The sequence below is a fragment of the Hyperolius riggenbachi genome, chromosome 10 (assembly GCF_040937935.1).
Source record: "Hyperolius riggenbachi isolate aHypRig1 chromosome 10, aHypRig1.pri, whole genome shotgun sequence".
NCBI classification, from domain to species: domain Eukaryota; kingdom Metazoa; phylum Chordata; class Amphibia; order Anura; family Hyperoliidae; genus Hyperolius; species Hyperolius riggenbachi.
In genome coordinates this window covers 199,750,337-199,775,512 of record NC_090655.1, presented here as the reverse complement: position 1 = coordinate 199,775,512, position 25,176 = coordinate 199,750,337, and the positions used below count along the sequence as shown (strand labels likewise).

The 25,176-nt window shown below is 47.1% G+C and overlaps 2 protein-coding genes and 1 long non-coding RNA gene across 3 annotated transcripts in view; 1 reads left to right on the top strand and 2 right to left on the bottom strand.

Moving 5' to 3' along the window:
* LOC137534220 (glycine N-acyltransferase-like) overlaps positions 1-631 on the top strand; it is a 95,926-nt gene extending 95,295 nt beyond the window's left edge. Inside the window, exon 8 of the mRNA XM_068255627.1 lies at positions 177-631. Coding sequence (XP_068111728.1) covers positions 177-203 — 27 coding nt within the window. The 3' untranslated portion in view covers positions 204-631. The remainder of the gene's footprint in view (positions 1-176) is intronic.
* The window catches only part of LOC137534223 (uncharacterized), a 220,933-nt gene that overhangs the window by 142,920 nt on the left and 52,837 nt on the right, over positions 1-25,176 (bottom strand). The gene's annotated exons all lie outside the window — the stretch shown is intronic.
* APLNR (apelin receptor) lies at positions 22,470-24,115 on the bottom strand. Its single transcript, XM_068258278.1, has one exon. The coding sequence runs from the start codon at positions 23,951-23,953 to the stop codon at positions 22,838-22,840; it is 1,116 nt and encodes a 371-aa protein (XP_068114379.1). The 5' UTR covers positions 23,954-24,115; the 3' UTR covers positions 22,470-22,837.

Sequence of the window (25,176 nt, the reverse complement as noted above, 5' to 3'; positions counted from 1 at the left end):
AGAGGGACAGAGGGACAGGGCTCCTAAAGAGGGACTATCCCTCCAAAAGAGGGACAGTTGGGAGCTATGTAAGACCCAGACCAAAGTTTTATTGCAGCAGCAGAGAATGTAGCACTATGTGATGTATAACCACTGCAGTAATGTAATATCTAAATCCTTTTTTTGGCCATCACCAGATAAAGGTCGCTTATGAAGAACAATGATTGCAAAAATTGCAGTGGCATCCATTGTGTCAGTGTGAGGAGACACCAATAAAATGCTATTCTACATAACAACTGAAGAATTCTGAAAGGAGACACAATTCTTTATGAAGACGTACAGCATCCGCAGCAGAGAGGAAACAAGACTTTATCAGGAAAACCCTTCTTCCTCTAGATATCATTCCATGTCAGAGACAAACATCAGTTTGTTTCCTGCTGTAGAGGACGGTCCCTATTTTAGATCCCATTACCTGTAAATCTGTGTGATGTAAACGGCCTAGACAGTGACGGAAATCCCACCCAGCGCCAAATGTTGGAATGTGTGGAGGTGATTTTAGGTGTGACAGATGTACTTAAAGCTACACACTATTTGCTTTATTGAGTAGATTACTTGTAGATATTAAATTCAATAAAAAATGCCCAGTAAATAATGGTTTCTGTCAAGAAAAATCTGAAATGTGTACAGATTTTAAAAAAGCGAATGTGAACTGAAAATACACTGATGACATAAACGGCTGTTTTGTAAAGTACCTGCATATACAGTATATAGGACTTTCCTGGAGTTCCACAGTCTTATTTTGCACAGTATTCAGTAGAAGCTGAAAATGCAAGTTTCATGTTTATACTGTCTCAGATGATTTAGTCTTTTGATACTTTACATTTCCCATCTTGAACTATTGGCCTTGCATTCAGATGTTTTACTTTGCCATACAGGAGTTTAATGGCTTGTAATTAGTTACTTATCAGTAAAATTTATGCTGCAGCTTTAGGGCCCATTCACACTTGGGTGCTTTTCTCCCACAATTTTTGCTTTGCTGCGCAAGCGCTACACAAGTAATCCTGGTAACACAGTGGGCCAGTGCAGTCCACTAATACTGGTGGCACATATGGCTACCTACACTGGGGAAGGAATGATGGGAGGCCAAGCATTTGACAATGGGCCACTGGCCCACTGTGTTACCACTAATTTCTACAGAAATACAATATGAGCATTGGAAAAAGCATCCGTGGAGGGTTGAGTCCTATATTGGATTTGGGCTGTCTGCATTCTTAGGTACTCTCTCTTGCCACATAATTACTGAGGGTGCCCTCTCTGGCTTTCTTATACCGGGGATGCTCTTTCTGGCTTCCTATACTGGGGAGTACCTCTCTTGCTACCTGACAGCTATAAAGTCTAAAAACTGCCCTGGCCCTCTCTCTCCATCCAACCCCAGTATCCTCAGTAGCCTCACTATCGCCATCCAGACCCTCAGTAAGCCTCTCACCCCATCCTCCCCCTAAAACCAACCCCCCCCCCCCACCCACACCCACCCACACACACACACACACACCTTCAGAAATACCCTCTTTCCCCAGCCACCGCCAGCACTTTCAATATCCTCACTGTCTCCCCCCTCCCCCTCAGCAAACCCTTTTGTTCTCACTTCACAGTACCCTCTTACCAGCCCTCCTTCTTTCACCCAGACCTTTACTAATGCTGGGAATACAGGATGAGATGTATCAGCAGATTTACTGTCTGATCGTTTTTCATTTACTTCTATGAGAAATCGATCAGAAAGATGATTGAAAATCAGTTCGGACCTGTCAGAAATTATCTATTGAACCATCTATCTGTCAAAAAAATCTCATGGTGTATCCCAGCATAATTGTGCACACACATGCACAGTCACTGTTGCCCTTAAAGGGAATGTCCAAGCAAAATAAAAAAATGAGTTTCACTTACCTGGGGCTTCTACCAGCCCCATGCAGCCATCCTGTGCCCTCGTAGTCGCTTACTGCTGCTCCAGTCCCCCGCTGGCAGCTTGCCGACCTCAGTGGTCGGCGGGACGCATTGCGTACATTTTTACGCATTCCCGCTAGTGCAGGAACATTAACACATACATTTTTACGCGTTACTGGTTCAATTCGTAAATTTGTACGCATTGAACCAGTAACGCGTAAAAATGTATGTGTTAATGTTCCTGCACTAGCGGGAATGCGTAAAAATGTACGCAATGCGTCCCGCCGACCTCCGAGGTCGGCAAGCTGCCAGCGGGGGACTGGAGCAGCAGTAAGCGACTACGAGGGCACAGGATGGCTGCATGGGGCTGGCAGAAACCCCAGGTAAGTGAAACTCATTTTTTTATCTTGCTTGAACCTTTCCTTTAACAATCACATATCAATTGTTTGGCAACAGTTTGGGTCATGATTAATATACAAGCACAAAAACACAAAGGGGCATATTCATAGTGGTTAAACTGGCATGTGGAGGCAGCGTTAATTATGCTAGTTGGGTACTAGTGCAGCCCATCTTATCTAAATAATTTGTGTGTTGCCAGTGAAGCATGCGCGATACAACTGGCGTAAGTAACGGAGAAGTTGCTGTGCTCTTCATACGCACTGCAATTTTATCTCTATTCAGTTCCCCAGTGTGCTCGTTCATTGTTCATTTGTCAGTGTTGTGTAATGAGCGGGTGTCGAAATCCCCCTGGGAGGGTCGCCAAAGCCAAGTTTTCGTTCACCGCATTGTGAAACCTAAAGCTGGCCCTGGTTCTAGTGATCATTCTTATTCTTTAACCTCCCTGGCGGTAAGCCCGTGCCGAGCACGGGCTATGCCGCCGGAAGGCACCGCTCAGGCCCCGCTGGGCCGATTTGCATAATTTTTTTTTGCTACACGCAGCTAGCACTTTGCTAGCTGCGTGTGCAATGCGATCGCCGCCGCTACCCGCCGATCCGCCGCTACTTGTCGCGCCGCGGCCGCCCCCCCCCACCCCAGACCCCGTGCGCTCCCTGGCCAATCAGTGCCAGGCAGCGCTGTGGGGTGGACCAGAGTCCCCTTTGACGCTACGACGTCGATGACGTCGGTGACGTCATCCCGCCCGTCGCCATGGCGACGGGGGAAGCCCTCCAGGAGATCCCGTTCTTTGAATGGGATCTCCTGATCGGCGATCGGAGGGGCTGGGAGATGCCGCTGAGCAGCGGCTATCATGTAGCGAGACCTTGTCTCGCTACATAAAAAAGAAAAATTAAAAAAAAAAAAAAACGAATTTGCTGCCCCCTGGCGGATTTTTAGCAAACCGCCTGGAGGGTTAAGGCTGGTTTCACAGTGGGACGTTACAGGCGCACGTTAGAGCACCCTGTAACGCACCCCACCGCCCAGCAATGAAAAATCAATGGGCTGTTCACAGTGCCCACGTTGCGTTACTTAGTAACGCTGCGCCATAAAACAACGTACTGCATGCAGTACTTTATAAGTGGCAGAGCCGCGTTAGACTGTTTGCACATGCTCAGTAATGTTGGGGAGGAGCGGAGAGCGGCCAGGCACATGGCTAATTAATATTCACTGCACTCAGTGACGTGCAGTGTTTACTTCCTGGAGCGGCCGCTCTGTGCGGCGATTGGCCGGGCGGGACCACGTGATGCCGCATGCGTCCAAGAGTATGCATCACGGCATCACGGATGCCAGAGTGAGCTGCATAACGCGGCTCACTCTGACGTCCACATCAGAGAGCACCAGGCGTTGCGTTAGGGGCACGTTATGCCACCTTAACGTCCCCTAAAACGCAATGTCCTGGTGTGAAACCAGCCTTAGTCTAATCGGTTGCATCTAATTTGTCTATCTGTTGGTGGGCCCGAACAATCTCTTCCAATCGACTGCAATGATCGAAACAGTGGCGGACAAATCCAACAGTGGGCCCCTGTGCAGAATAAATAAAGGGGCCCCAAGTGAGTGGCCATAATCATAACAGATTACAGTTGGATCCAAAAAATGTAGCCTGGATTCATGTAAACTCCCATTTTCTAACCGTCATTTTCCAACTGCCATTTTCCAACTGTAATTTTCTAACTGCCATTTTCAACTGCCATTCCCAACTGCCACTTTTCCAACTGCCATTTTCCAACTGTCATTTTTCAACTGCCATTTTCCAACTGCTATTTTCTAACTGCCATTTTTAACTGTAATTTTTTCCAACTGTCATTTTCCAACTGCTATTTTCCAACTGTCATTTTTCAACTGCCATTTTCCAACTGTCATTTTCCAACTGCCATTTTTCAACTGCCATTTTTCAACTGCCATTTTCCAACTGTCATTTTCAACTATCATTTTCCAACTGCCATTTTCCAACTGTTATTTTCCAACTGCCATTTTCCAACTGTCATTTTTCAACTGCCATTTTCCAACTGTCATTTTTCAACTGTCATTTTCAACTGTCATTTTCCAACTGCCATTTTACAACTGGCATTTTTCAACTGTCATTTTCCAACTGCCATTTTCCAACTGTCATTTTCCAACTGCCATTTTCCAACTGTCATTTTTCAACTGCCATTTTCCAACTGTCATTTTCCAACTGCCATTTTCCAACTGCCATTTTCCAACTGTCATTTTTCAACTGTCATTTTCCAACTGCCATTTTCCAACTGTCATTTTTCCAACTGTCATTTTCCAACTGCCATTTTCAACTGCCATTTTCCAACTGTCATTTTCCAACTGCCATTTTCCAACTGCCATTTTCCAACTGTCATTTTTCAACTGTCATTTTCCAGCTGTCATTTTCCAACTGCCATTTTCCAACTGCCATTTTTCAACTGTCATTTTCAACTGTCATTTTACAACTGCCATTTTACAACTGTCATTTTACAACTGCCATTTTTCAACTGTCATTTTACAAATGCCATTTTCCAACTGTCATTTTCAACTGCCATTTTCCAACTGCCATTTTCCAACTGTCATTTTCCAACTGCCATTTTCTAACTGTCATTTTCCAACTGCCATTTTCCAACTGTCATTTTACAACTGTCATTTTCCAACTGCAAATTTCCAACTGTCATTTTTCAATTGATATTTTTCAACTGCCATTTTTCAACTGCCATTTTTTAACTGTAATTTTTAACTGCCTTTTTCAAAATGCTATTTTCCAACTGTAATTTTTAACTGCCATTTTCCAACTGTCATTTTCCAACTGTCATTTTCCAACTGTCCATCCAACTCCATCGTGAGGACTAGTCCAAAACCTGTTGGTTCTGTCAGCTTTTGAAACTGACCTGAACTCAGAGCTTCCTCTCTGCTCTAAGGAGATAAGCAACAGCATAATAACTTTAAAGAAAAACATTTCTTTGTTTCAACTTACAGAAATCTTACAAAAACCCTGCAGTGTTTACTTTCTGGTGTCCTAGGAGCACAAAAGGGTTAACCTCCTGTGTTTTCATATTAGCCCAAACTATGGCATAGAGTGGCACACCTGACAGCCCTAATTTACACTTGCTGTTTACTTGTTGATAAGGCCTAATTAGACAGGCTAATCTGTCTAGATCAGAGCTTTGCACCTGTGGTACGCTTGCCACCAGTGGTACTTTGCTGTTGGCCAGGTGGTACACACCAGATTTGCCTGCCACTTTTTTGTCCACCTGCCACTTGTCCTGGTCCTGTCCTGCCTCCACAAAGTTTAGCTCCCCCTCCCTCGCTCCTTGCTGTGCTTCTCTGCAGCATACTTCAGACCTCAGATTAGTGTGGAGGCGACTGGCTGTCTCCTCCACACTAACGATGTGCCAACGGTGCACAGTTATGGCGCAGATACAGAAAGTGACATCACTGCTCACGTCCTGTATTTGAAGTATACACGCCGTCACCATGCACCGCTTGCCTGGCTGTCTCTTCACTGCGGCTGGCTTACTGATGATCTGAGGTGTGAACTATATTGCAGGGCAGCACAGCAAGGAGTGAGCAAGGGGGGAGCCGAACTTTGTGGTGAGTCACTGCCAAGCTCTCAGCTCTCTGGTGGTGGGCCAGGCTATCTATAATTAAGTGGGTAGGGAGGGAGGGGGGAGTAAGGAACTTGTAAGGCTATCTATATTGGCAATCTACCTCTAGATTGCCAATACTGACAATCTGTCGGCTAACAATCTAATTGTAGTCTTTTTTCCCCACCAATGCCTCCTACTTTTTCCCTCCGAAATGCCTCTTTTTCTTAAAGTGTACCTGTAAGAAAAAAGTGCCCCGGGGGGGTACTTACCTCAGGGAGGGGGGCCTTTGTATCCTAAAGAGGTTTCCCCCTTCCTCCTAAGTAGAGGGGATCCAGTGCTGGGAGCCCCGAAGTTCTCCTCGTTGTGTTTGCATGTGCAGTAGCTGCTCTCCATTCAGGCTCCAGCAGAAACAACCAAGCCCGATTGCGTCCAATCTACTGTGCAGGCAGACTGGTGGTACTTGACAAGGTTCAGGCAATAAAAGTGGTACAATTACTGAAAAGGTTGAAAAGCCCTGCTCTAGAGGACATGGGGCCCCTGTGCGACTGCACAGCCTGCACGGGCCTATGTCCGCCTCTGGATCAGAATGCATTGCTTCTGGTCACCATTAGGCTGGCAGGGGGCGCAATGCTATCTTTCTCAGGCTAAGAGGCAGGGGCGTAACTAGAAATCACTGGGCCACCCTGCATAACTTTGGATGGGGCCCCCTTCCACCAAGGCAGCTGGGCACTGTACACAGGAGCCTGATGCACAATGAATAGGGACTGTCTACAAATCTTTGTTTGCAAAACTTTGTATGATTCCTTATCAGTGGCTGACCAGTCATTAGAACAATTATGCAGAGAGCAGAAAGCTTCTTCTCTCCTTGCCCATGGTTTTCAGTCTCTCAGGACTGTGCCCTCCTGTGGCTTCTGGGCCCCCCTACGGCTGCATCCCTTGCAGGGTCTATTGTTACGCACCTGCTAAGAGGCACCTCTATTCCCACACCACACACCTCCACACTTCGGGCCAGATTAACTAAAATTTGTTGAGTTAATAGCGCACATAAAGTTTAGTGAGCATTACATAAATCATTCCTCCCAACTTTTTGAGATAAGAAAGAGGGACACATTAAAGAGACCCTGTAACAAAATTTTCCGCCTTATTTCTTCTATCCTATAAGTTCCTATACCTGTTGTAATATGGTCTGTCTTACTGCAGCCTTTCCTAGTTGCACAGTGGCTGTATTATCTCTGTTATATAATCTAATCTTCTTTCCTTTGACGGCTTTGTCGGGCTCAGGCACTCAGGCTGGAATGTGCTGCACTGCTTGTGATAGGATAGAAGCTATGCACACCCTCTCCACGCCCCCTGCAGGCTCTGTGTGAGTCACAGACTGAGCTCCTCTCAGCCTATCACATGCCATGTCTTTTGTTTGTAAACACTACCTAAAACTGGCAATTACAAGCCAGGATTGCAGCAATGAGTGGCAGAAACAGCACAGAGGGGCCCAAGAGAACATAATGAATAGAATGGTGTAATGAATAGCGGAGATGCCGCCGTGCGGTCTAGCGGCAGGGCGGCTATCTCCGCGTTCAGGCCGGCGATTTCCGCGCAGCAACATGTGTCTAGTTTGTCTGGACCTTCTTGTGCACACAGATGGGGAGCTACGTGCGCGCGCGCCAGAAGACAGGACCAGAAGACAGGACCTTTATGCCAGCAGGAGTGGTATCAGCTGATCAGGCAGATCAGCTGATCCCGGCTGGACTTCTAATTGGCTGAGTGGCTGGGGCGGCGCTGCGGAGCGCCGTGAGTATATATAGTACTTGGTTGGCAGTTGCCGGTGGTCTGCCGTTGCGAATACTAACATGTGAGCACTCAGACCTCAGTCAGATCCTACAGTGTGTTTGAACCAGTTGGAACTGGGAATTCACACTTAGCCAGATTCCGCTCTTGTAGTTTACTGTGTTATACTTTAGACCAGTTCCGGGGTGTTGAGACCAAGGACCTCACACCCAAGTATAGGATTACTGTGTCATTACTGTGTTATACTTTAGACCAGTTACGGGGTGTTGAGACCAAGGACCTCACACCCAAGTATAGGATTACTGTGTCATTACTGTGTTATACTTTAGATCAGTTCCCGGGTGTTGAGACCAAGGACCTCACACCCTAGCACAGGATACTGTGTTATACTTCAGACTAGTTCCCGGGTGTCGAGACCAAGGACCTCACACCTCAGACTAGGATTGTGCTTATTGATATTTGTTATGACCTCTGGCTCTGTTGACCTCTCTCTTGCTTTCTGATTCTGTACCTCCGCCCATCTGTCTATCAATTGCCAACCTTGCCTGTACCCGTTTACCGAATCAGCCTTCTGTCTCTGTACCTTATCTGCTCGTGTGTTGCCGACCTGGCCTGTCTGATCCTTGCTGTCACTCATCCCTCGAGTGATTAGTCTTACCGTACTACTAGTGTCACTAACCCTCCAGGTGTCGTAGCTGCAAGGGGTACCTGTTCCTCAGGAAGTCCTTCTTGCAGTTCAGTCAGGGGGCTCTATCCCATAGGAGTCCACTGGCTGCAGTACAATCTGATTCCCAATCCATCAGGGAATCCTTGGCTGCAGTAGTGTCTGTATCTCCCGCTCCTCGGGAGATAACCTTTCTTACTGTTGCACCAAACACTTTACCACACTGGTGTCCTGTGTTAAGCTATACTGGTATTATTGGTGATTCTGCAGATCACACATAATCGGTATAGCGTCTGTATTGTTGGTTATACTGCAGATCACCAATAATCAGAGATTCTCTGTGTGCTGACACCAATCGTTACAAATGGTATACTTTTTGCTGTAAGAATTTTAGAGTACAGATTCTCTTTAAGACATGCGCCAGTCACAACAGTCACACCCCTGTCATGCATTTCACAAAAAAATCAGAACCAAATGATGTTGTTTTATCATTCAAACCACACTGGTCTATTCTATCATCAGTAGTTTTTCTTACTTTTAACATTTTAAAATAAGAAATATATCAATTTCAATTGATGGGAATAAAGTTTAATGTCAGTTAAACACATTTTCTGTAGAAAAAATACAAAGATGAATACGGAGCTTTACATGAGTTCTGAAAGAGGGACAAATGAGGAAGAAAGAGGGACAGAGGGATTTGGTTCCCAAAGAGGGACTGTCCCTCCAAAAGAGGGACAGTTGAGAACTAAGCATTAGGGGGGCATACAACAAGACATGTAACGGGGGAACTTATGCGTTGTATGCACTAAATGCTTGCATGAACTACGCCATCTATGTATTGCTTACTAAACTTTACATGCACATCGGCTTCAAACAGGGCAACGTTCAGTGAATATTATTATCTAGTATTTATATAACATCAACATCTTCTGCAGCACCTTTACAGAGTATATATATTCTTGTCGCTAACTGTCCCTCAGAGGAGTCCAAATATAATAAGAGCACAAAGTAAAGTTAAGTGAGCCTGGACCATTACCGTCAAACAATGCCCATAATTAGAGACACTGCAGAGAGTGGAGGGCTATATATACTGCTGCGAAGGAGAAAGGGAAGAGGGAATAGAGATCCAAGGTGAAGGAACAGGATGAGGCTGACAACTGGCAAGTGTGGGATATGGCACAGGATGGGGAGAGAGCGAGAGGAAAACAATTCACAAGGGTGACAGCAGGCCAGGAACAGGAAGCAGCTAACCCTACAAAGGACTCCCTGAACATTTACAAGTAGCAAGTCTAACTGATGCTGGTGATAATGAACTTCACAGGACCTTGCAGTATAAAGACTGCCCATAAATGGGAACAGAGATGGTCGGTGCTCAGCAGCTATAGTGACATCTAAGATTAACAAGTTGTACAAAAATAAACCTGACAATATCTTAAAGGGCACTGAACATTGTTTCTTTCATTCTTAAAAAATGAACTGCCCCACAAGGGATTGGCGCTGGTTTTGAGGGGAGCATTTACCTACGGGGTGCTGATCCTCTGGTCCCCGCCCTGCTCTGGATCTCCTGACCACATAAGTCGCAGGTAAGTGGGAAATTTGAGCTTCCCGGTGGGGTCATGCAGGTGCGCACACCGCGATGCATGCTGGGAGGTGTAGTCTGATTAGATGCAAAAACAGCATACTTTGTACCTTATGGGGAGGTTTGTTTTTAAAATATTAAGAAGACAGTGCTCAGTATCCTTGCAGTGTTCCCCAACCCTGTCCTCAAAGCCCACCAACAGTGAATGTTTTGTGGAAATTCACAGAGGTAGTTAATCAGCTCTGCTGAGACACTAATTACCTCACCTGTGCATGTTTTTGGTTTTCTGCAAAATAAGCACTGTTGGTGGGCCTTGAGGACAGGGTTGGGAACTATGCTTTATAAGACAACTGAAGCGAGGGGGATATGAATGCTGCCATATTTATTTCCTTTTAAGCAGTACCAGTTGCCTGGCTATCTTGCTGATCCTCTGCCTTCAATACTCTTAGTCACAGATCCTGAACAAGCAAAATAAACCCCCAGTATTAGGTAGCCCCAATCCCCAGCATAGATAGCAGGATGCGCCCCCAGTATTAGACAGCCTCCCTCCTCAGTATAGGTAGCCAGATATGCCCCCTGTACTAGAAAGCCTCCCTCCCCCCCCCCCTCTAGTCTAGATAGCAGCATGTGCCCCAGTATAAGGAAGCCTCCCCCACCCCAGTATAGATAGTGGCATGTGTTCCAGTATTAAGAAGCCCCCCTCCCCCAGTATAGATATGGGCTGTGACTCCAGTTTTAGGTAGCCCCCCTCCCCAGTATAGGTAGCCAGATATGCCCCCAGTATTAGGTAGCCCCCCTCCCCAGTTTATATAATGGGACCCCAGTATTAGGTAGCCCCCCTCCCCAGTATAGGTAGCCAGATATGCCCCCTGTATTAGGTAGCCCCCCCTCCCCAGTATAGGTAGCCAGATATGTCCCCAGTATTAGGTAGCCCCCCTCCCCAGTATAGGTAGCCATATATGTCCCCAGTATTAGGTAGCCCCCCTCCCCAGTATAGGTAGCCATATATGTCCCCAGTATTAGGTAGTCCCCCTCCCCAGTATAGGTAGCCAGATATGTCCCCAGTATTAGGTAGCCCCCCTCCCCAGTATAGGTAGCCATATATGTCCCCAGTATTAGGTAGCCCCCCTCCCCAGTATAGGTAGCCATATATGTCCCCAGTATTAGGTAGTCCCCCTCCCCAGTATAGGTAGCCAGATATGCCCCCTGTATTAGGTAGCCCCCCTCCCCAGTATAGGTAGCCATATATGTCCCCAGTATTAGGTAGCCCCCTCCCCAGTATAGGTAGCCAGATATGTCCCCAGTATTAGGTAGCCCCCCTCCCCAGTATAGGTAGCCAGATATGTCCCCAGTATTAGGTAGCCCCCCTCCCCAGTATAGGTAGCCATATATGTCCCCAGTATTAGGTAGCCCCCCTCCCCAGTATAGGTAGCCAGATATGTCCCCAGTATTAGGTAGCCCCCCTCCCCAGTATAGGTAGCCATATATGTCCCCAGTATTAGGTAGCCCCCCTCCCCAGTATAGGTAGACATATATGTCCCCAGTATTAGGTAGTCCCCCTCCCCAGTATAGGTAGCCAGATATGTCCCCAGTATTAGGTAGCCCTCCTCTCCAGTATAGATAGAGGAATGTGGCCCCAGTATTAGGTAGCCCTCCGATAGAGGGATGTGCCTCCAGCATTACTCCCCTTCCCCAGCATAGGTAGCCATGTTTGCCCCCAGTATTTTAAAAGCCCCCTTCCCCAGTATAGGTAGCTAGATATGCTCCCAGTAACGGTAGCTCCACTCTCAGGTATAGATTGCAGCTGCCACTGTGCCAGCAGCAGTAACAGGCACTAATTAGTAGCTGGCACTGTGCCAGCAGCAGTAAGTCACTGATTAGCATCTGCCTGTGGGCTCCGTCCGAAACATGTAGTGTATCGTCTGCTCCAATACAGCTTGTTTGCTACTACAGATCCTGAGTACCGTGTCCTCTTTCGATACCAGATGTGCTCCCAGTATAGGTATTACCTCCATATGTGCACCAATATTAGGTGGTACACCCCCCATACAGAGGATTTGCAGTGGAGCATGCTGGAACAGTCACCTCTCAGTGCCGGCCTCACATAGCACTCTCTTGGAATGAAACTACTGCCTGTGCCCCCCACAACAGCCTTATGGTGGCCACTAATGATCCAATCTTTTTCATCCAATCTTACCAAATATATGTAGTATAAGGGTAAAGTGAGTGAATATACTGAATGGATAATTTAGTCAGTTCCCTTATATTACATAGAAATGGTAAGATTGGATGAAAAAGGTTGGATCATTAGTGGCCACCTTAAAACAATCAGTGTTTGACTGACAAAATGATGAAACTTCGATCAAGAGGGCCTCCGTTTTTAGTAGATTTTGCTTCCATTTAATGTTTTGTTGAACATAACTTGCAATTGATTAAAAATATATACTTTATCTGTTCTTTTACTGAAATGGAAAGGGAATTGTAGACATAGACAGTGTGACACAATCCACTAACTTTATAGGGTCTGGTACTACACACTGTAGAACACGCATGCCAAGTAGCCAGGGCCGGCCCGCTCATGAGGCCGGGTGAAACTTTTGCCTCAGGCGGCAAATTTCTAGGGGCGGCATCCGCCCATTGGTGGGTGCGGGGAGACGGCCGCCCAGCTGGAGGGGTAGCGGGCAGGACGGGGGTATTGGGCCTAGCGGCGGGGAGGGGGGTCGCCCCCCCCCCTCCCTCGCCTGGGTCCCCCGTCCTCCGCTCCCCTCCAGCCTTAAATAGATAAGAAGCGCAACTCGTAAGAGGCAGTGGGCGGGGAGGACTCACCTCTTCCTCGCTCGATCCAGCGTGCGCTCCACTGACGTCACTTCCTGCAGCGCCGCCCACTGTATTGTAAGTGGACGGCGCTGCAGGAAGGGACGTCAGTGGAGCAGTAACAGCCACTGATTAGCAGCTGCCACTGTGCCAGCAGCAGTAACAGCCACTGATTAGCAGCTGCCACAGTGCAAGCAGCAGTAACAGCCACTGATTAGCAGCTGCCACTGTACCAGCAACAGTAACAGCCACTGATTAGCAGCTGTCACTGTTCCAGCAGCAGTAACAGCCACTGATTAGCAACTGCCACTGTGCCAGCAGCAGTAACGGCCACTGATTAGCAGCTGCCACCGTGCCAGCAGCAGTAACAGCCACTGATTAGCAGCTGTCACTGTGCCAGCAGCAGTAACAGACACTGATTAGCAGCTGTTACTGTGCCAGCAGCCGTAACAGCCACTGATTAGCAGCGGACACCGTGCCAGCAGCAGTAACAGTCACTGATTAGCAGCTGCCACCATGCCAAAAGCAGTAACAGCCACTGATTAGCAGCTGTCACTGTGCCAGCAGCAGTAACAGCCACTGATTAGCAGCTGTCACTGTGCCAGCAGCAGTAACAGCCACTGATTAGCAGCTGCCACTGTGCCAAAAGCAGTAACAGCCACTGATTAGCAGCTGTCACTGTGCCAGCAGCAGTAACAGACACTGATTAGCAGCTGTCACTGTGCCAGCAGCCGTAACAGCCACTGATTAGCAGCGGACACCGTGCCAGCAGCAGTAACAGCAACTGATTATCAGCTGCCAATGTGCCAGCAGCAGTAACAGCCACTGATTAGCAGCTGCCACTGTGCCAGCAGCAGTAACAGCCACTGATTAGCAGCTGCCACCGTGCCAGCAGCAGTAACAGCCACTGATTAGCAGCTGCCACCGTGCCAAAAGCAGTAACAGCCACTGATTAGCAGCTGTCACTGTGCCAGCAGCAGTAACAGCCACTGATAAGCAGCTGTCACTGTGCCAGCAGCAGTAACAGCCACTGATTAGCAGCTGCCACCGTGCCAGCAGCAGTAACAGCCACTGATTGGCATCTGCCACTGTGCCAGCAGCAGTAACAGCCACTGATTAGCAGGCACCACTGTACCAGCAGCGGTAACAGGCACTGATTAGCAACTGCCACTGTGCTAACTGCACACGGTATACGGATTATTTTACGTGGAAATGTTTTGGCAAAATGTCACAGGAATAGTGTACCTAATGGCAATCAGCAAAAATTGTGTTTGATTTCCCTAGTTCGGCCCCCTATCACTCTCAAGAATGGCGATATGGCCCTTGGCCTAAAAGGTTTGGTCACCCCTGCTGTAGGAGGTCTATGGGGATGTCACACTACTCATGCTTACAATCTATATAGTTATATTCAGCAGTGATGCCTTGGGAGACATCTCAAACTCACTCCAACCTGAATTATCGCAAATTCTTTCTGTTTTAAGAAAGCAAACTTTTGTTAATCTATATAGTGTGGCTCAAAGGTAGAACTCTGCAGAAACTTCTCTGTTACTTTGAGCTAACCATACGTGAATTAGTTTAGGCTCAGTCGATTTTCAGTAAATAAAATGATGAACCTTCCATTGAAAACTGCTTTCAGTACTAAACATGGTAAGAATTGTATTCCTGATGCTGCAGTGATTAAGTGCCTTCAGTTCACGCAGACAATTCACTCAGTCAATCCCTCAAGCACAAGGGCGTCCATACACGTATCCATTTTTACTGTTCAATTCACAACAGATTTGATCAATGTAATCGAAGCTGTCAAAAAATCGATTACCTCAACATGTCCGATCAATCAAATTTCAAACGATTTTGATAATTGGAAAATATATGTTGATCGGGGGTGAGGCAGAAGCATCGGTCGATGTGTCGCTGGGAGTGAGTAGATCAAACAACAAATGCCTGCAGCAGCGATCAGAGCCCACCAACAGAAATCTCTGTTGGTGGGCAGAAAAGGAGGGGGGGGGGGAAATCACTTGTGTGCTGAGTTGTAGGGCCCTGCAGCTAGCCCTTAAAGCTGCAGTGGTCTGAATTGTAAAAAATAGCCTGGTGTAAGCATGTGGTCCTTAACCTACTTGGCGGTATTCCTGATCTAGGGTCGGGGCGGAAAAACTGCAGCTAAGAGCGGTAATCCCGACCTCTGCTCGGGGTAGCCGCCGGAGGCTGTATGCAGAGCAATGCGCGCAGCGGGAGCGTCACTACATACCTTCCGGGGATCCCGACGTCGGCTGGCATTCTTCTTCCTCTCCTCTGGGGCTCTGCTTCCTGTTGGTGAGATCGCCGGCTGTCATCATGACCACAGCCAGCAATTTCACTTTAGAGTTGCAGCGCCACCCAGAGGATGGAGGCATAACTGCAGCACAGGAGCTAGGGAGGTGAGTGAATGAAAAAACTGCTGCAGATCTCCCTGGCAGCATGATTTTTTTTCCAGGTTTTAGGGTCTGAAAGGGTGCAAAAACATTGCACCGCTTTTAGTTCCTAAAATACGGAAATAATCATAACGCCAAGGGGGTTAAGTGGTTAAGTCAGCCATGTGTACGAGGATTTAAAAGGAAACAGTGGTGAGAGCCATATGGAGGCTGCCAAATGTATTACCTTTTATACAATGCCAGTTGCCTGGCTGTCCTGCTGATCTTTCTGTTCAATAGTGTCTAAATTACAACCTTGAAACAACCATGCAACTAATCTTGTCAGATTTTTGTTGAAAACACCTGATCTGCATGCTTGTTCAGGGTATATGGCTAAAAGTATTACAGACAGAGGATCAGCAGGACAGCCAGGCAATGTACAATGTTTAAAAATAAATAAATATGTCAGCCTCCATATGTCTTTCACTTTGGGTTCCCTACCTCATCCGAGGCAAAGCTACCTAAGGGAAGCACAGAGGTGTGTTCATGCAGGATCCAGATACCAATATTTCTTTCCATTCCACCTCTCCTACATGCCATGGATCCTACAATCCAGTGCATATTATTATCTTAAGGGAACCTTAAAGAGACTCAAGCTGGGCATACATGGCTCGAGAATGCGCCGGTATCGAGCCAGCGGCTCGATGCCGGCGCGCCACCGCTCGTCCGTGCGGATCGATTCCCACTTGTCCCCGCCGGCTCTGCTAATCAGCTTTTTGTTTGTTCCCATTGTTCTTCCTGCCGGTATTGAGCGCAGAGTCGATCCGGCGGGGTATCGGACAGGTTGAATATTATCAATCGAGCCATCAGCGGCTCGAATGATAATATAAAACGAGCCGTGTATGCCTAACTTCAGAGATGGAAAAAAATGATAGATTTATACATACCTGGGGCTTCCTCCCGCTTCATCAGCATGTATCGCTCCCATGCCGCCGTCCTCAGCCGTCTCTATTGGCGGTACCAGATGTCGTAACTTCCGCCAGACACGGCCAGTTGTACACATGTGCAGGGACTCCCTCTGTCTTGCCGGCGCCTGCTTTACGCAAGTGCCTGCGCAGTACGGAGGGAGTGCACTGAGCTTGCATCGACTGGCCCTGACTGGCTGAAGTGACGGAACTCGGCACCGGCGATAGAGACGGCAGAGGATGGCGACGTGGGAGCGATCCATGCTGATGGGGCTGGAGGAAGCCCCAGGTATGTATAAATCTATTATTATTTTTCTCTCTGAGTCTCTTTAACTGTAAAAAAAAAAGAGTTTAAAGGGAACCTTAACCAAGTGAAAAGAAAAAAGTTTCACTTACCTGGAGCTTCCACCAGCCTCTTGCAGATGTCCAGTGCGTACGCTGATACACACCATTCATCCGGTTCCCTGCTGTGGCTCAGTTTCGTTTTCCCCGACCCAGTGTGCCTGCAAGGCCCTGGTAGCACGCGACCTCGATCGCGCTCCTGTCCCTGTGGCCGTTCTGCGCATGCAGAAAAAAGAAACTCAGCCACGGCAGGAAACTGGATGATTGGTGAGAAGCTTGTGGCTGCAGGGGTTAGATTGCAAGAGACAGACCAGAGACGGGCCACTAAAGACCATTGTCAGTGGTATTTCATCAAATTTACATGTCCACACACTTCAAAAAACAACCCGTGCAGTGTGAACCACAGTGCCCAAAACTCGTGACACCACCACCCGTATTCAATCTCACGAGATTCACACCACCTCGTTTTGCCAGGTGGGTCTCTCGCTTAATATTATGCTTCACTCGGATGCTTCAGTGAACCATACCGTATTGCTGGTACAAACGTATTTATTTCTTCATAAAACTTCAATAAAAAAAAACATTAAAATTTCATTGCGCAGTATGCTGTGACAATTGGCTTACAACCACGCTTCTCGCGCCAACTGGCTACTCACAAGCTCCAAGAGGATAAAAGGTGTATCATAATAGTGTTCCTAGGGCCCTCATAAATGTATGGATATCCTCCTCATCATGAGTCTGGATTGATGACGAAACTCATAGTGCGGAGCCAGTACGCCTGACGCAAGCACGTCTAGGAAGCAGCGGTGGTGTACGAGAGGGAGCCAAAATAACACGGGGAGCTTCGGATAGCGAGACGCCGCCCCGGAGGATATCCATACGTTATGGCTTAGCCAGTTGGCGCGAGAAGCGTGGTTGTAAGCCAATTGTCACAGCATACTGCGCAATAAAATTTTATTGTTTTTTTATTGAAGTTTTATGAAGGAATAAATAAGTTTGTACCAGCAATACGGTATGGTTCACTGAAGCATCCGAGTGAAGCATAATATTAAGCGAGAGACCCACCTGACAAAACGAGGTGGTGTGAATCTGGTGAGCGTCTTTGAATACGGGTGGTGGTGTCACGAGTTTTGGGCACTGTGATTCACACTGCACGGGTTGTTTTGAAGCTTTTTTGAAGTGTGTGGACTTGTGAATACAGGATTACGCGATGTGCAGTATGTCTCCTATTCCTAGGTTATATTGATTGGAGTGAGAGCGCAGTGGACTTTTTCTACAATTTATCTGCTGAACAGGATACCCCCACAGCAAACTCACAGGACTTTTTTGTGTTGTAAAATGTTAGTGACTTTTTTGTAACGGTTTTACGTATAGGGGTGGCGCAGCTTGTGATAATATATACATTTCATCAAATTTGGTGAGTCGCTGTCCAAGTGGTGTTGGTGGTGGAGAGATACACCAGTTGTTTAGGCAGCACTGGACAAGAATTTTCAGAATACAGCGTATTATGTTGATCAATAGCTTCGGTAGACCTGGTAAGGCTGCACAATCTTGTTGTTCATTGTGTGGCCAGTTAAAATCAGAAAAATGGATTTTAGTTTTTCAGTACAGAAACTGTAGTCACTACTCATTGCACTCTGTAAATTAAACATCCTGTAAAGTATCCATCCATCCTTCTTGCTACATACTCAAACTCAGAAAATATATAGCTGAAAATGAAAGTTTTGGTTAAAATAAACATTTAAAATCAGAAATGGATTGAGGACTTGAGGACCGCAGTGTTAAACCCCCCTAAAGACCAAACCATTTTTCCACAAATGGGCCACTGCAGCTTTAAGGCCGAGCTGCAGGGTCGCACAACTCAGCACACAAGTGATTCCCCCCCTCCCTTTTCTCCACATCAACAGAGCCTCTTGTTGGTGGGCTCTGATCGCTGCTGCAGGCATTTATTATTATATTTTTATAATAAATTTCGCTATTTATCTATTTTGAACCCCGTCTTCCCTCCCCCCGCTGGCCAATCACTGTGATCAGCTGTCATAGGCTTCAGCCTATGACAGCTGATCACTCCTGAGCCAATGGAGGGGACAGCCGTGTCACACAGATGTCCCCAGTACAGCGCTCCCTCGGATCGCAGTGCTGTATCCAGTAAATAGATGGCGGTTTCGCCATCTAACAGTCTCCTGAGCGGCAATCGCCGCTGGGAGACTGAAGGCGGGGTGGAGCTCTGCCTCCCAAGCAGGAGATGCGTGCGATTTCCTGCAGTAGCCGGCCCCAGGACTTCATGTCAATTGGCGTTAGGCGGTCCTGGGGCTGCCGCCGCGGTCACGCCCATTGGCGTGAGACGGTCGTTAGGTAGTTAAGATGAAATGGGCCCTAAGCAAGATAGCAGTTTTTGCTCACTGCTGATGATCATCTGACTTTTTTTAGTAGAATTTGATGGGGGCTATCATCTACCCAGCCCCTAAAGCTCTCTCCGGCGGGGCAGGAAAAAATGGCGCATAGCTCTATAGCAACTTTCTGGCACGCCATTGAAATACATTAATAACGTTAATCACCATCCTCAAGCGCAAAATTATGACGCACAAGGCGCCGGGAAAAAATGGCACACAGTGACGCGTATTATGTACTTTTAAATTTAGCGTTTTACAGAATTGTGAGTATAACAATTATTTTCACTTAAAATACTATTTATGTAATCTTTACATATTAACTCGCAAAATAGTGTTTTAATGCAATATTGCACATAGTTTGTTTTAAAGCATTTGAATTGGGAAATAAAAAGTAAAATTGCTTTTACTGTTGTGCACAAACCATTAGCGATATTGCATTAAAACACTATTTTGCGAGTTAATAATTAAAGAAAACCTGAACTGAAAATTAGAAGTCAAAGTAAACATACACAAGTCATACTTACCACCAGTGTAGTCTACTCCTCAATCTCTTTCTCCTCTCCCATGTCCTGTTTGTCCGCTGTGATCAAGGGAATTCTCCATCCTCTATTTTGAAAATGGCCATTACCCCATAACTGCTTTCTGGTCAGCACACTGTTAAACTGTAACATCGCCAACTTGAGCCATATGAAAACATGTACATCAGTTGTCCTCTCAGCTATAACTGACAGCAACTGATATATTTCAGTTCTGACAAAATGTGGTCAGAACTGGAAGGGACCACTGTAAGAAGAAAATGGTGAGCTTCTGAGAGGAACTGATGGCAAGGTAACTCTGTAATGTTCATTTGAAGTTACCTCATGTGTTTATTTTAAATAATTTTACTCAGTTCAGGTTCCCTTTAAGGATTAAAACAATACATAGCGTTTTAAATGAACTTGAAATGTTATACACACAAAAACATAAAACGTTAAATATTTTTTCAAGAACTTTATCGGCGGCTTTTTCTGGAAAAGCAGTTTACTATGTCAGACATTCACTATATCAGTATTGGTCATACATCGTAAATTTATACAGATGCATTTGCTGGGAGCTGAATACTGAGTTTACTATATACAGAGGTTTACTATATCAGAATTTACTATAACGAGATTCTACTGTATTTTATTCTGGAAGACAGGGTTCCATTTGGGGAAATTTATTCTCCGTTCGACCGTTCCTGTTACAGGCCTGCAGAACAGGAAATGAGGTGAAATCTCTTCAATTGTTATAAAGACACACAATGCAATTTGTTCCGTTAGATTAACGGTCAAATCGATTATTTCTGACAGACAAACACTTATATTGCGCTTTTCTCCTGGCGGACTCAAAGCACCAGAGCTGCAGCCACTAGGACGCGCTCTATAGGCAGTAGCAGTGTTAGCGAGACTTGCCTAAGGTCTCCTACTGAATAGGTACTGACAGGTTCCATTTGATAGCCTGACCAATTTTGTATAGAAGTGATCAGAAAATTGATCAGAAAAACAATCGGGAATGGGAAGCATGGTGGCATAATGGATAGCGCTCTCACCTTGCAGCGCTGGGTCCCCAATTCAAATTCCAACCAGGGCACAATCTGCAAGGAGTTTGTATGTTCTCCCTGTGTTTGCATAGGTTTCCTCTGATCACTCTGGTTTCCTCCCATATCCCAAAAACACACAGATAAGTTAATTGGCTTCCCCCTAAATTGGCCCTAGACTACATTACATACACTACATGATACATACATAGACGTGTGAGAGGGATTAGAGTGTGAGCCCTCAGAATTTAGGATGCCTCTGTGACTGTCCAACTCCCAGGTCTGTGAGTATGGTGTAAACAAGGATTCTTATCTTAGCTAATAACCTCTCACCCCATTTAGATGTTCTGTTTCATTTTAGGCATCTTAAAGGACTTCCGAGGCCAAAATCCGGGCCCAAAACATAAAAAAAGTTAGCTACCTTCATGGCTTTGTAAGGCACGGAGGACGCAGTCCGCGCCCTCCGTGCCGTTCCGCCTGGTCCCCTCTGGTGAATAGCCCCCCGAAAGGCTGCGACCCCACGGTCCGGGTCGGCATCTTCTGCCCCTATAAAGATGGCCGCCGGAGCTGGCCACGGCTGCGCAGTCCGCATAGCCGCTACTGCGGCTGCGCAGCTCTAGGGCCAACCCCCCGATCACGTAACAGGCAGCGTGGATCGGAGGGTTGGCCCTAGAGCTGCGCAGCCGCAGTAGCGGCTATGCGGACTGCGCAGCCGTGGCCAGCTCCGGCGGCCATCTTTATAGGGGCAGAAGATGCCGACCCGGACCGTGGGGTCGCAGCCTTTCGGGGGGCTATTCACCAGAGGGGACCAGGCGGAACGGCACGGAGGGCGCGGACGGCGTCCTCCGTGCCTTACAAAGCCATGAAGGTAGCTAACTTTTTTTATGTTTTGGGCCCGGATTTTGGCCTCGGAAGTCCTTTAATGACATGTATTTATGCTTGAAAAAAAAATCATTGTATCCCCTTTTGATGTTGCATGTATAAAGCGGTCTGTACCATCAGCCTGCAAGCAAACAGGATTTAAAGAGGAACTGTAACGACAAAACGGCCCCTGGGGGGTACTCACCTCGGGTGGGGGAAGCCTCAGGATCCTAATGAGGCTTCCCACGCCGTCCTGCGTCCCTCGGGGGTCTCGCTGTAGCCCTCCGTGCAGCGGTGACGCAATATTTACCTTCCTGGCTCCTGCGCAGGCGCTCTGATGCCTCTCGGCGCCGAAGTAGGCGGAAATACCCGATCGCCGTCGGGTCTGCTCTACTGCGCAGGCGCAAGTTTCCGGCGCCTGCGCAGTAGAGCGGACCCGACGGAGATCGGGTATTTCCGTCTATTTCCGTGCCGAAAGTCGCCACAGCGCCCCCGCTGGAGCCAGCAAAGGTAAATATTGAACTGACAGTCGGCACAGTCGCCGGCTGTTCGGAGGGCTGCGGCGAGACCCCCGTGGGACAGAGGACGGCGTGGGAAGCCTCATTAGGATCCGGAGGCTTCCCCCACCCGAGGTGAGTACCCCCCAGGGGAGGTTTTTGTTGTTACAGAGTCTCTTTAAGCCCGACGAGGGCTGCAAAGCCGAAAGCTCGCTTATTCTTATTCTTTTTAGTTAGCCAATAAATGGTATCATCCTGATTTAAAACTTCTTGCTTCCTCTGAGGGACGGTTAAGTCACAAGACAATATACTCTGTGCAGCGCTGCAGGAGATGTTGGTGCTATATAAATAATAATCAGATTAGACCTGTTGGAAATAATGGATTTGACTGTCAGTCTGACGGAAAATTGCATTGTGTATACTAGGCATAAAAGATCAGTTTGAACAGCTGAAAATGTTTTATTGCTGTCTGTGTCCCACTGAGAATATTTCCTCCTCTGTCTTTCTATTGAAATTAAGTAACTCAGTAGGAAACGTCTCCAGAAGGGACACAGACATAAATAAAAGCATGAGAGAAATTCTATCCCTTTCCAAACATAAAAAGTATCAGTTAGAAGTGCACCTGTCATGGGTATTTATTGACATATATTGCATATCCATCATTTTGTTGTTTACTTGGATGAATATCACTACTCTAAACATGTTTGGTTAAACCGTATTGTTTAATTACTAAAAGTCAATATAAAACAAGAGCAAACTGAAAAAAAAATCCAAATAAAAATGTAAAGTAAAAAAATTAAAAAAAAGCACAATTCCCATAATCAGCAACTGACTGAAAGTGCTTTAGTCTTTAAGAAACAGTTTTTCAACCCTCCAATCCGCCAGTGTCCTCTATACCCTGAAAAGCGGCTTCCCCTCTTCATAATGGGGATTTTCTGTTCAAGCAAGTTCAAATTCTGTTTTTTATGTGCAGAAATTGTTCACAATGTTGATGTCCCAAAGCAACATCAAAAAAGGCAACAGCCCTCAAGTTTAAAAAGATACAGACCTTTCCTGCCTTTGTGTCAGTGCTTAATCCTTCATCCCTCCAATTTCCTCCTCCTCTGTGGAGAGTTTAGTGGGCTTTCCGCCAACTTCAGCACCACCAGCAGAAGAGCTGCCAACCCCAGCTTTTTCATTCTTTTCTTCTGTTTGAGGTTCACTACCTTGTAGGAAGATGCCACATCCCAGCAATCGGCGGCAGTGACCTCTAAACCTGGGATCTAGAAAGGCATAGAGGACAGGGTTCAGGCAGCTGTTGGCATACCCCAAGCAGGTGACATAGGGGTGCAGGTTGTGGAGGAAAACATGCAGGCTGCAGTTCAGCGGCAAAACGTCTGCATCCATCAAGACGTAGATGCTCTTCACCAAGTGGAACGGGGCCCAGCACACCCCAAAAGTGACCACCAGAGCAACCATTATGGCCAACAATCTTCGTTTCCTGCTAGCAACAAGTGGGAGATGGAAGTGGCCAGAGACTCGGCGACCAATACCCACATAGCAGAATAGAATAACACAGAATGGTGCCACAAAGGCCATTAGTGTAGAAGAAAATCCCAGGCCGGCTTCCCACAGGGGAGTTTGACCACCGCTCTCCACTGCAGAGTAGTCCATGTAGCACATTGTTCTGTTATCAAACAGATCCTCTCCTGGTCCAGTATTGCGGAAGATGAGGGCAGGTAAAGCCAACAGCACTGCGCTTACCCAAGTAATTATGATGGCCAGAGGGCTGGAGAGTGGAGACCGTGGGTGCCCAGGTCCAGGGGAGAGCACAATTACAATGTATCGGTCCAAACTCAATCCCGTCAAGCAAAAGGCACTGGCATACATATTGAGTAGAACCATATAACCACTTAGCTTGCAGGCGACTTTGCCAAATGGCCAGTGATATCCCAAAGAAACATAGACTGCCCACAGTGGCAGGGTGACAACGAAAGCCAAATCAGCAAGTGCCAACTGCAAGATGAAGGTGTCAGCTGCCCGTGGCCGGTCTTTGCGGTGGCGACTTGCCCAAAGAACCAGTCCATTGCCTGTGATACCCAGGAAGAAGATGAGGAGATATGTGGTGGGTATCAGTCCAACAGAGGGTTCCCAGTCATCATATTCACAGTCATGCAGGAAAATGGTCAGGTTGTCCTCCTCCTCCATCTCTGGTGATTTAGTCCTCACTGTTCACTCTCCAGTCTGCAAATTTACTTAATTTTTATCTGAGCCCACTTTATAACTTACTCCTCCCAGCCCAGGTCACCTCCTCTAATTTCAAGTGTGGAGGGACCTCTTAACTCTTTCCTGGATGCCTTTTGCTTGTGTGTGCTGTCTCTGTAATGGTAACTCAATTATCAGCCCCCTCTATTATATCCTTGAGAAGTGGAGGAGGAGGAGGTGACAGATTGACCTGCTGCAGACATCCTGTGAATGAAGCTCACAGTTATCTGTGCTCACTGCCCTTCCTTTCTGTAAACAGGAGAACATGACATAATGATGTGCAGACTCAGAGCTGCTCCTATGACCATCCTGTGTGTCCCCTGTGTCTCCAGAGGAATAACAAAAGAGGCACACGCTGAGCTTCTGGCTATAAACACACTGACAGTCAATACACAAGGATATATTCACTCCAGGCATTGTGCTTGTCTACTTTGTGTATGTTGGAAGACTACTCAAAAGCAACAAAGAAAAAAAATGTGAAAGCAATTTGATTAAAATTATTTTGGCTTGTTTTGCCCTTGTGGCTTTCCTTTCCTCTGGATTTATGCAATGAGTATCTAGAGGCAGTGCGGCGGCGAAGTGGGCAGTACTCTCACCTTGCAGCGCTGGGTCCCCAGTTCGATTCCCAGCCAGACCACCATCTCCATGGAGTTTGTATGTTCTCCCTGTATCTATGTGGGTTTCCTCTGGCACTCCAGTTTCCTCACACATCCCAAAAACATACAGATAAGTTAATTGGCTCACCCCTAAACTTTGGCCCTAGACTACAATGGACATATGACTATGGTAGGGATTAGCTTGTCAGCTCCTCTGAGGGACAGTTAAGCTCAAAAGCAACAAAGGGACAGTTAAGGCTCATACACACGGGCACAACTGTCGCCACAAACACGTTGCACGCGCATGTTGCGGCAACAGGTCACCCATGTCTATGAGGCGCGCGCCACGAACCGTCGCCAGTCAGCTGTTGCCAGGCGACTGACGTGGCCAATCGCTGGCAACAGCTGTCGTCGCAACTGTCGCTAGTCCACCACGCGTACTGCGAGTGTTTGCTGACTAGCGACAGCAATCCATACACAATGTACCGAGCTTCCAGCGGGGGGGAGGAACCTTCGGCAACAGCTTCCGCCGCATCTCTGTCCCTCTGTGCGCCATGTGTACGGCTGCTG

What these genes read in the sequence shown, in the direction of transcription:
- APLNR (XM_068258278.1), bottom strand. Translation starts at nt 23,953, where the DNA reads ATGGAGGAGGAGGACAACCTGACCATTTTCCTGCATGACTGTGAATAT.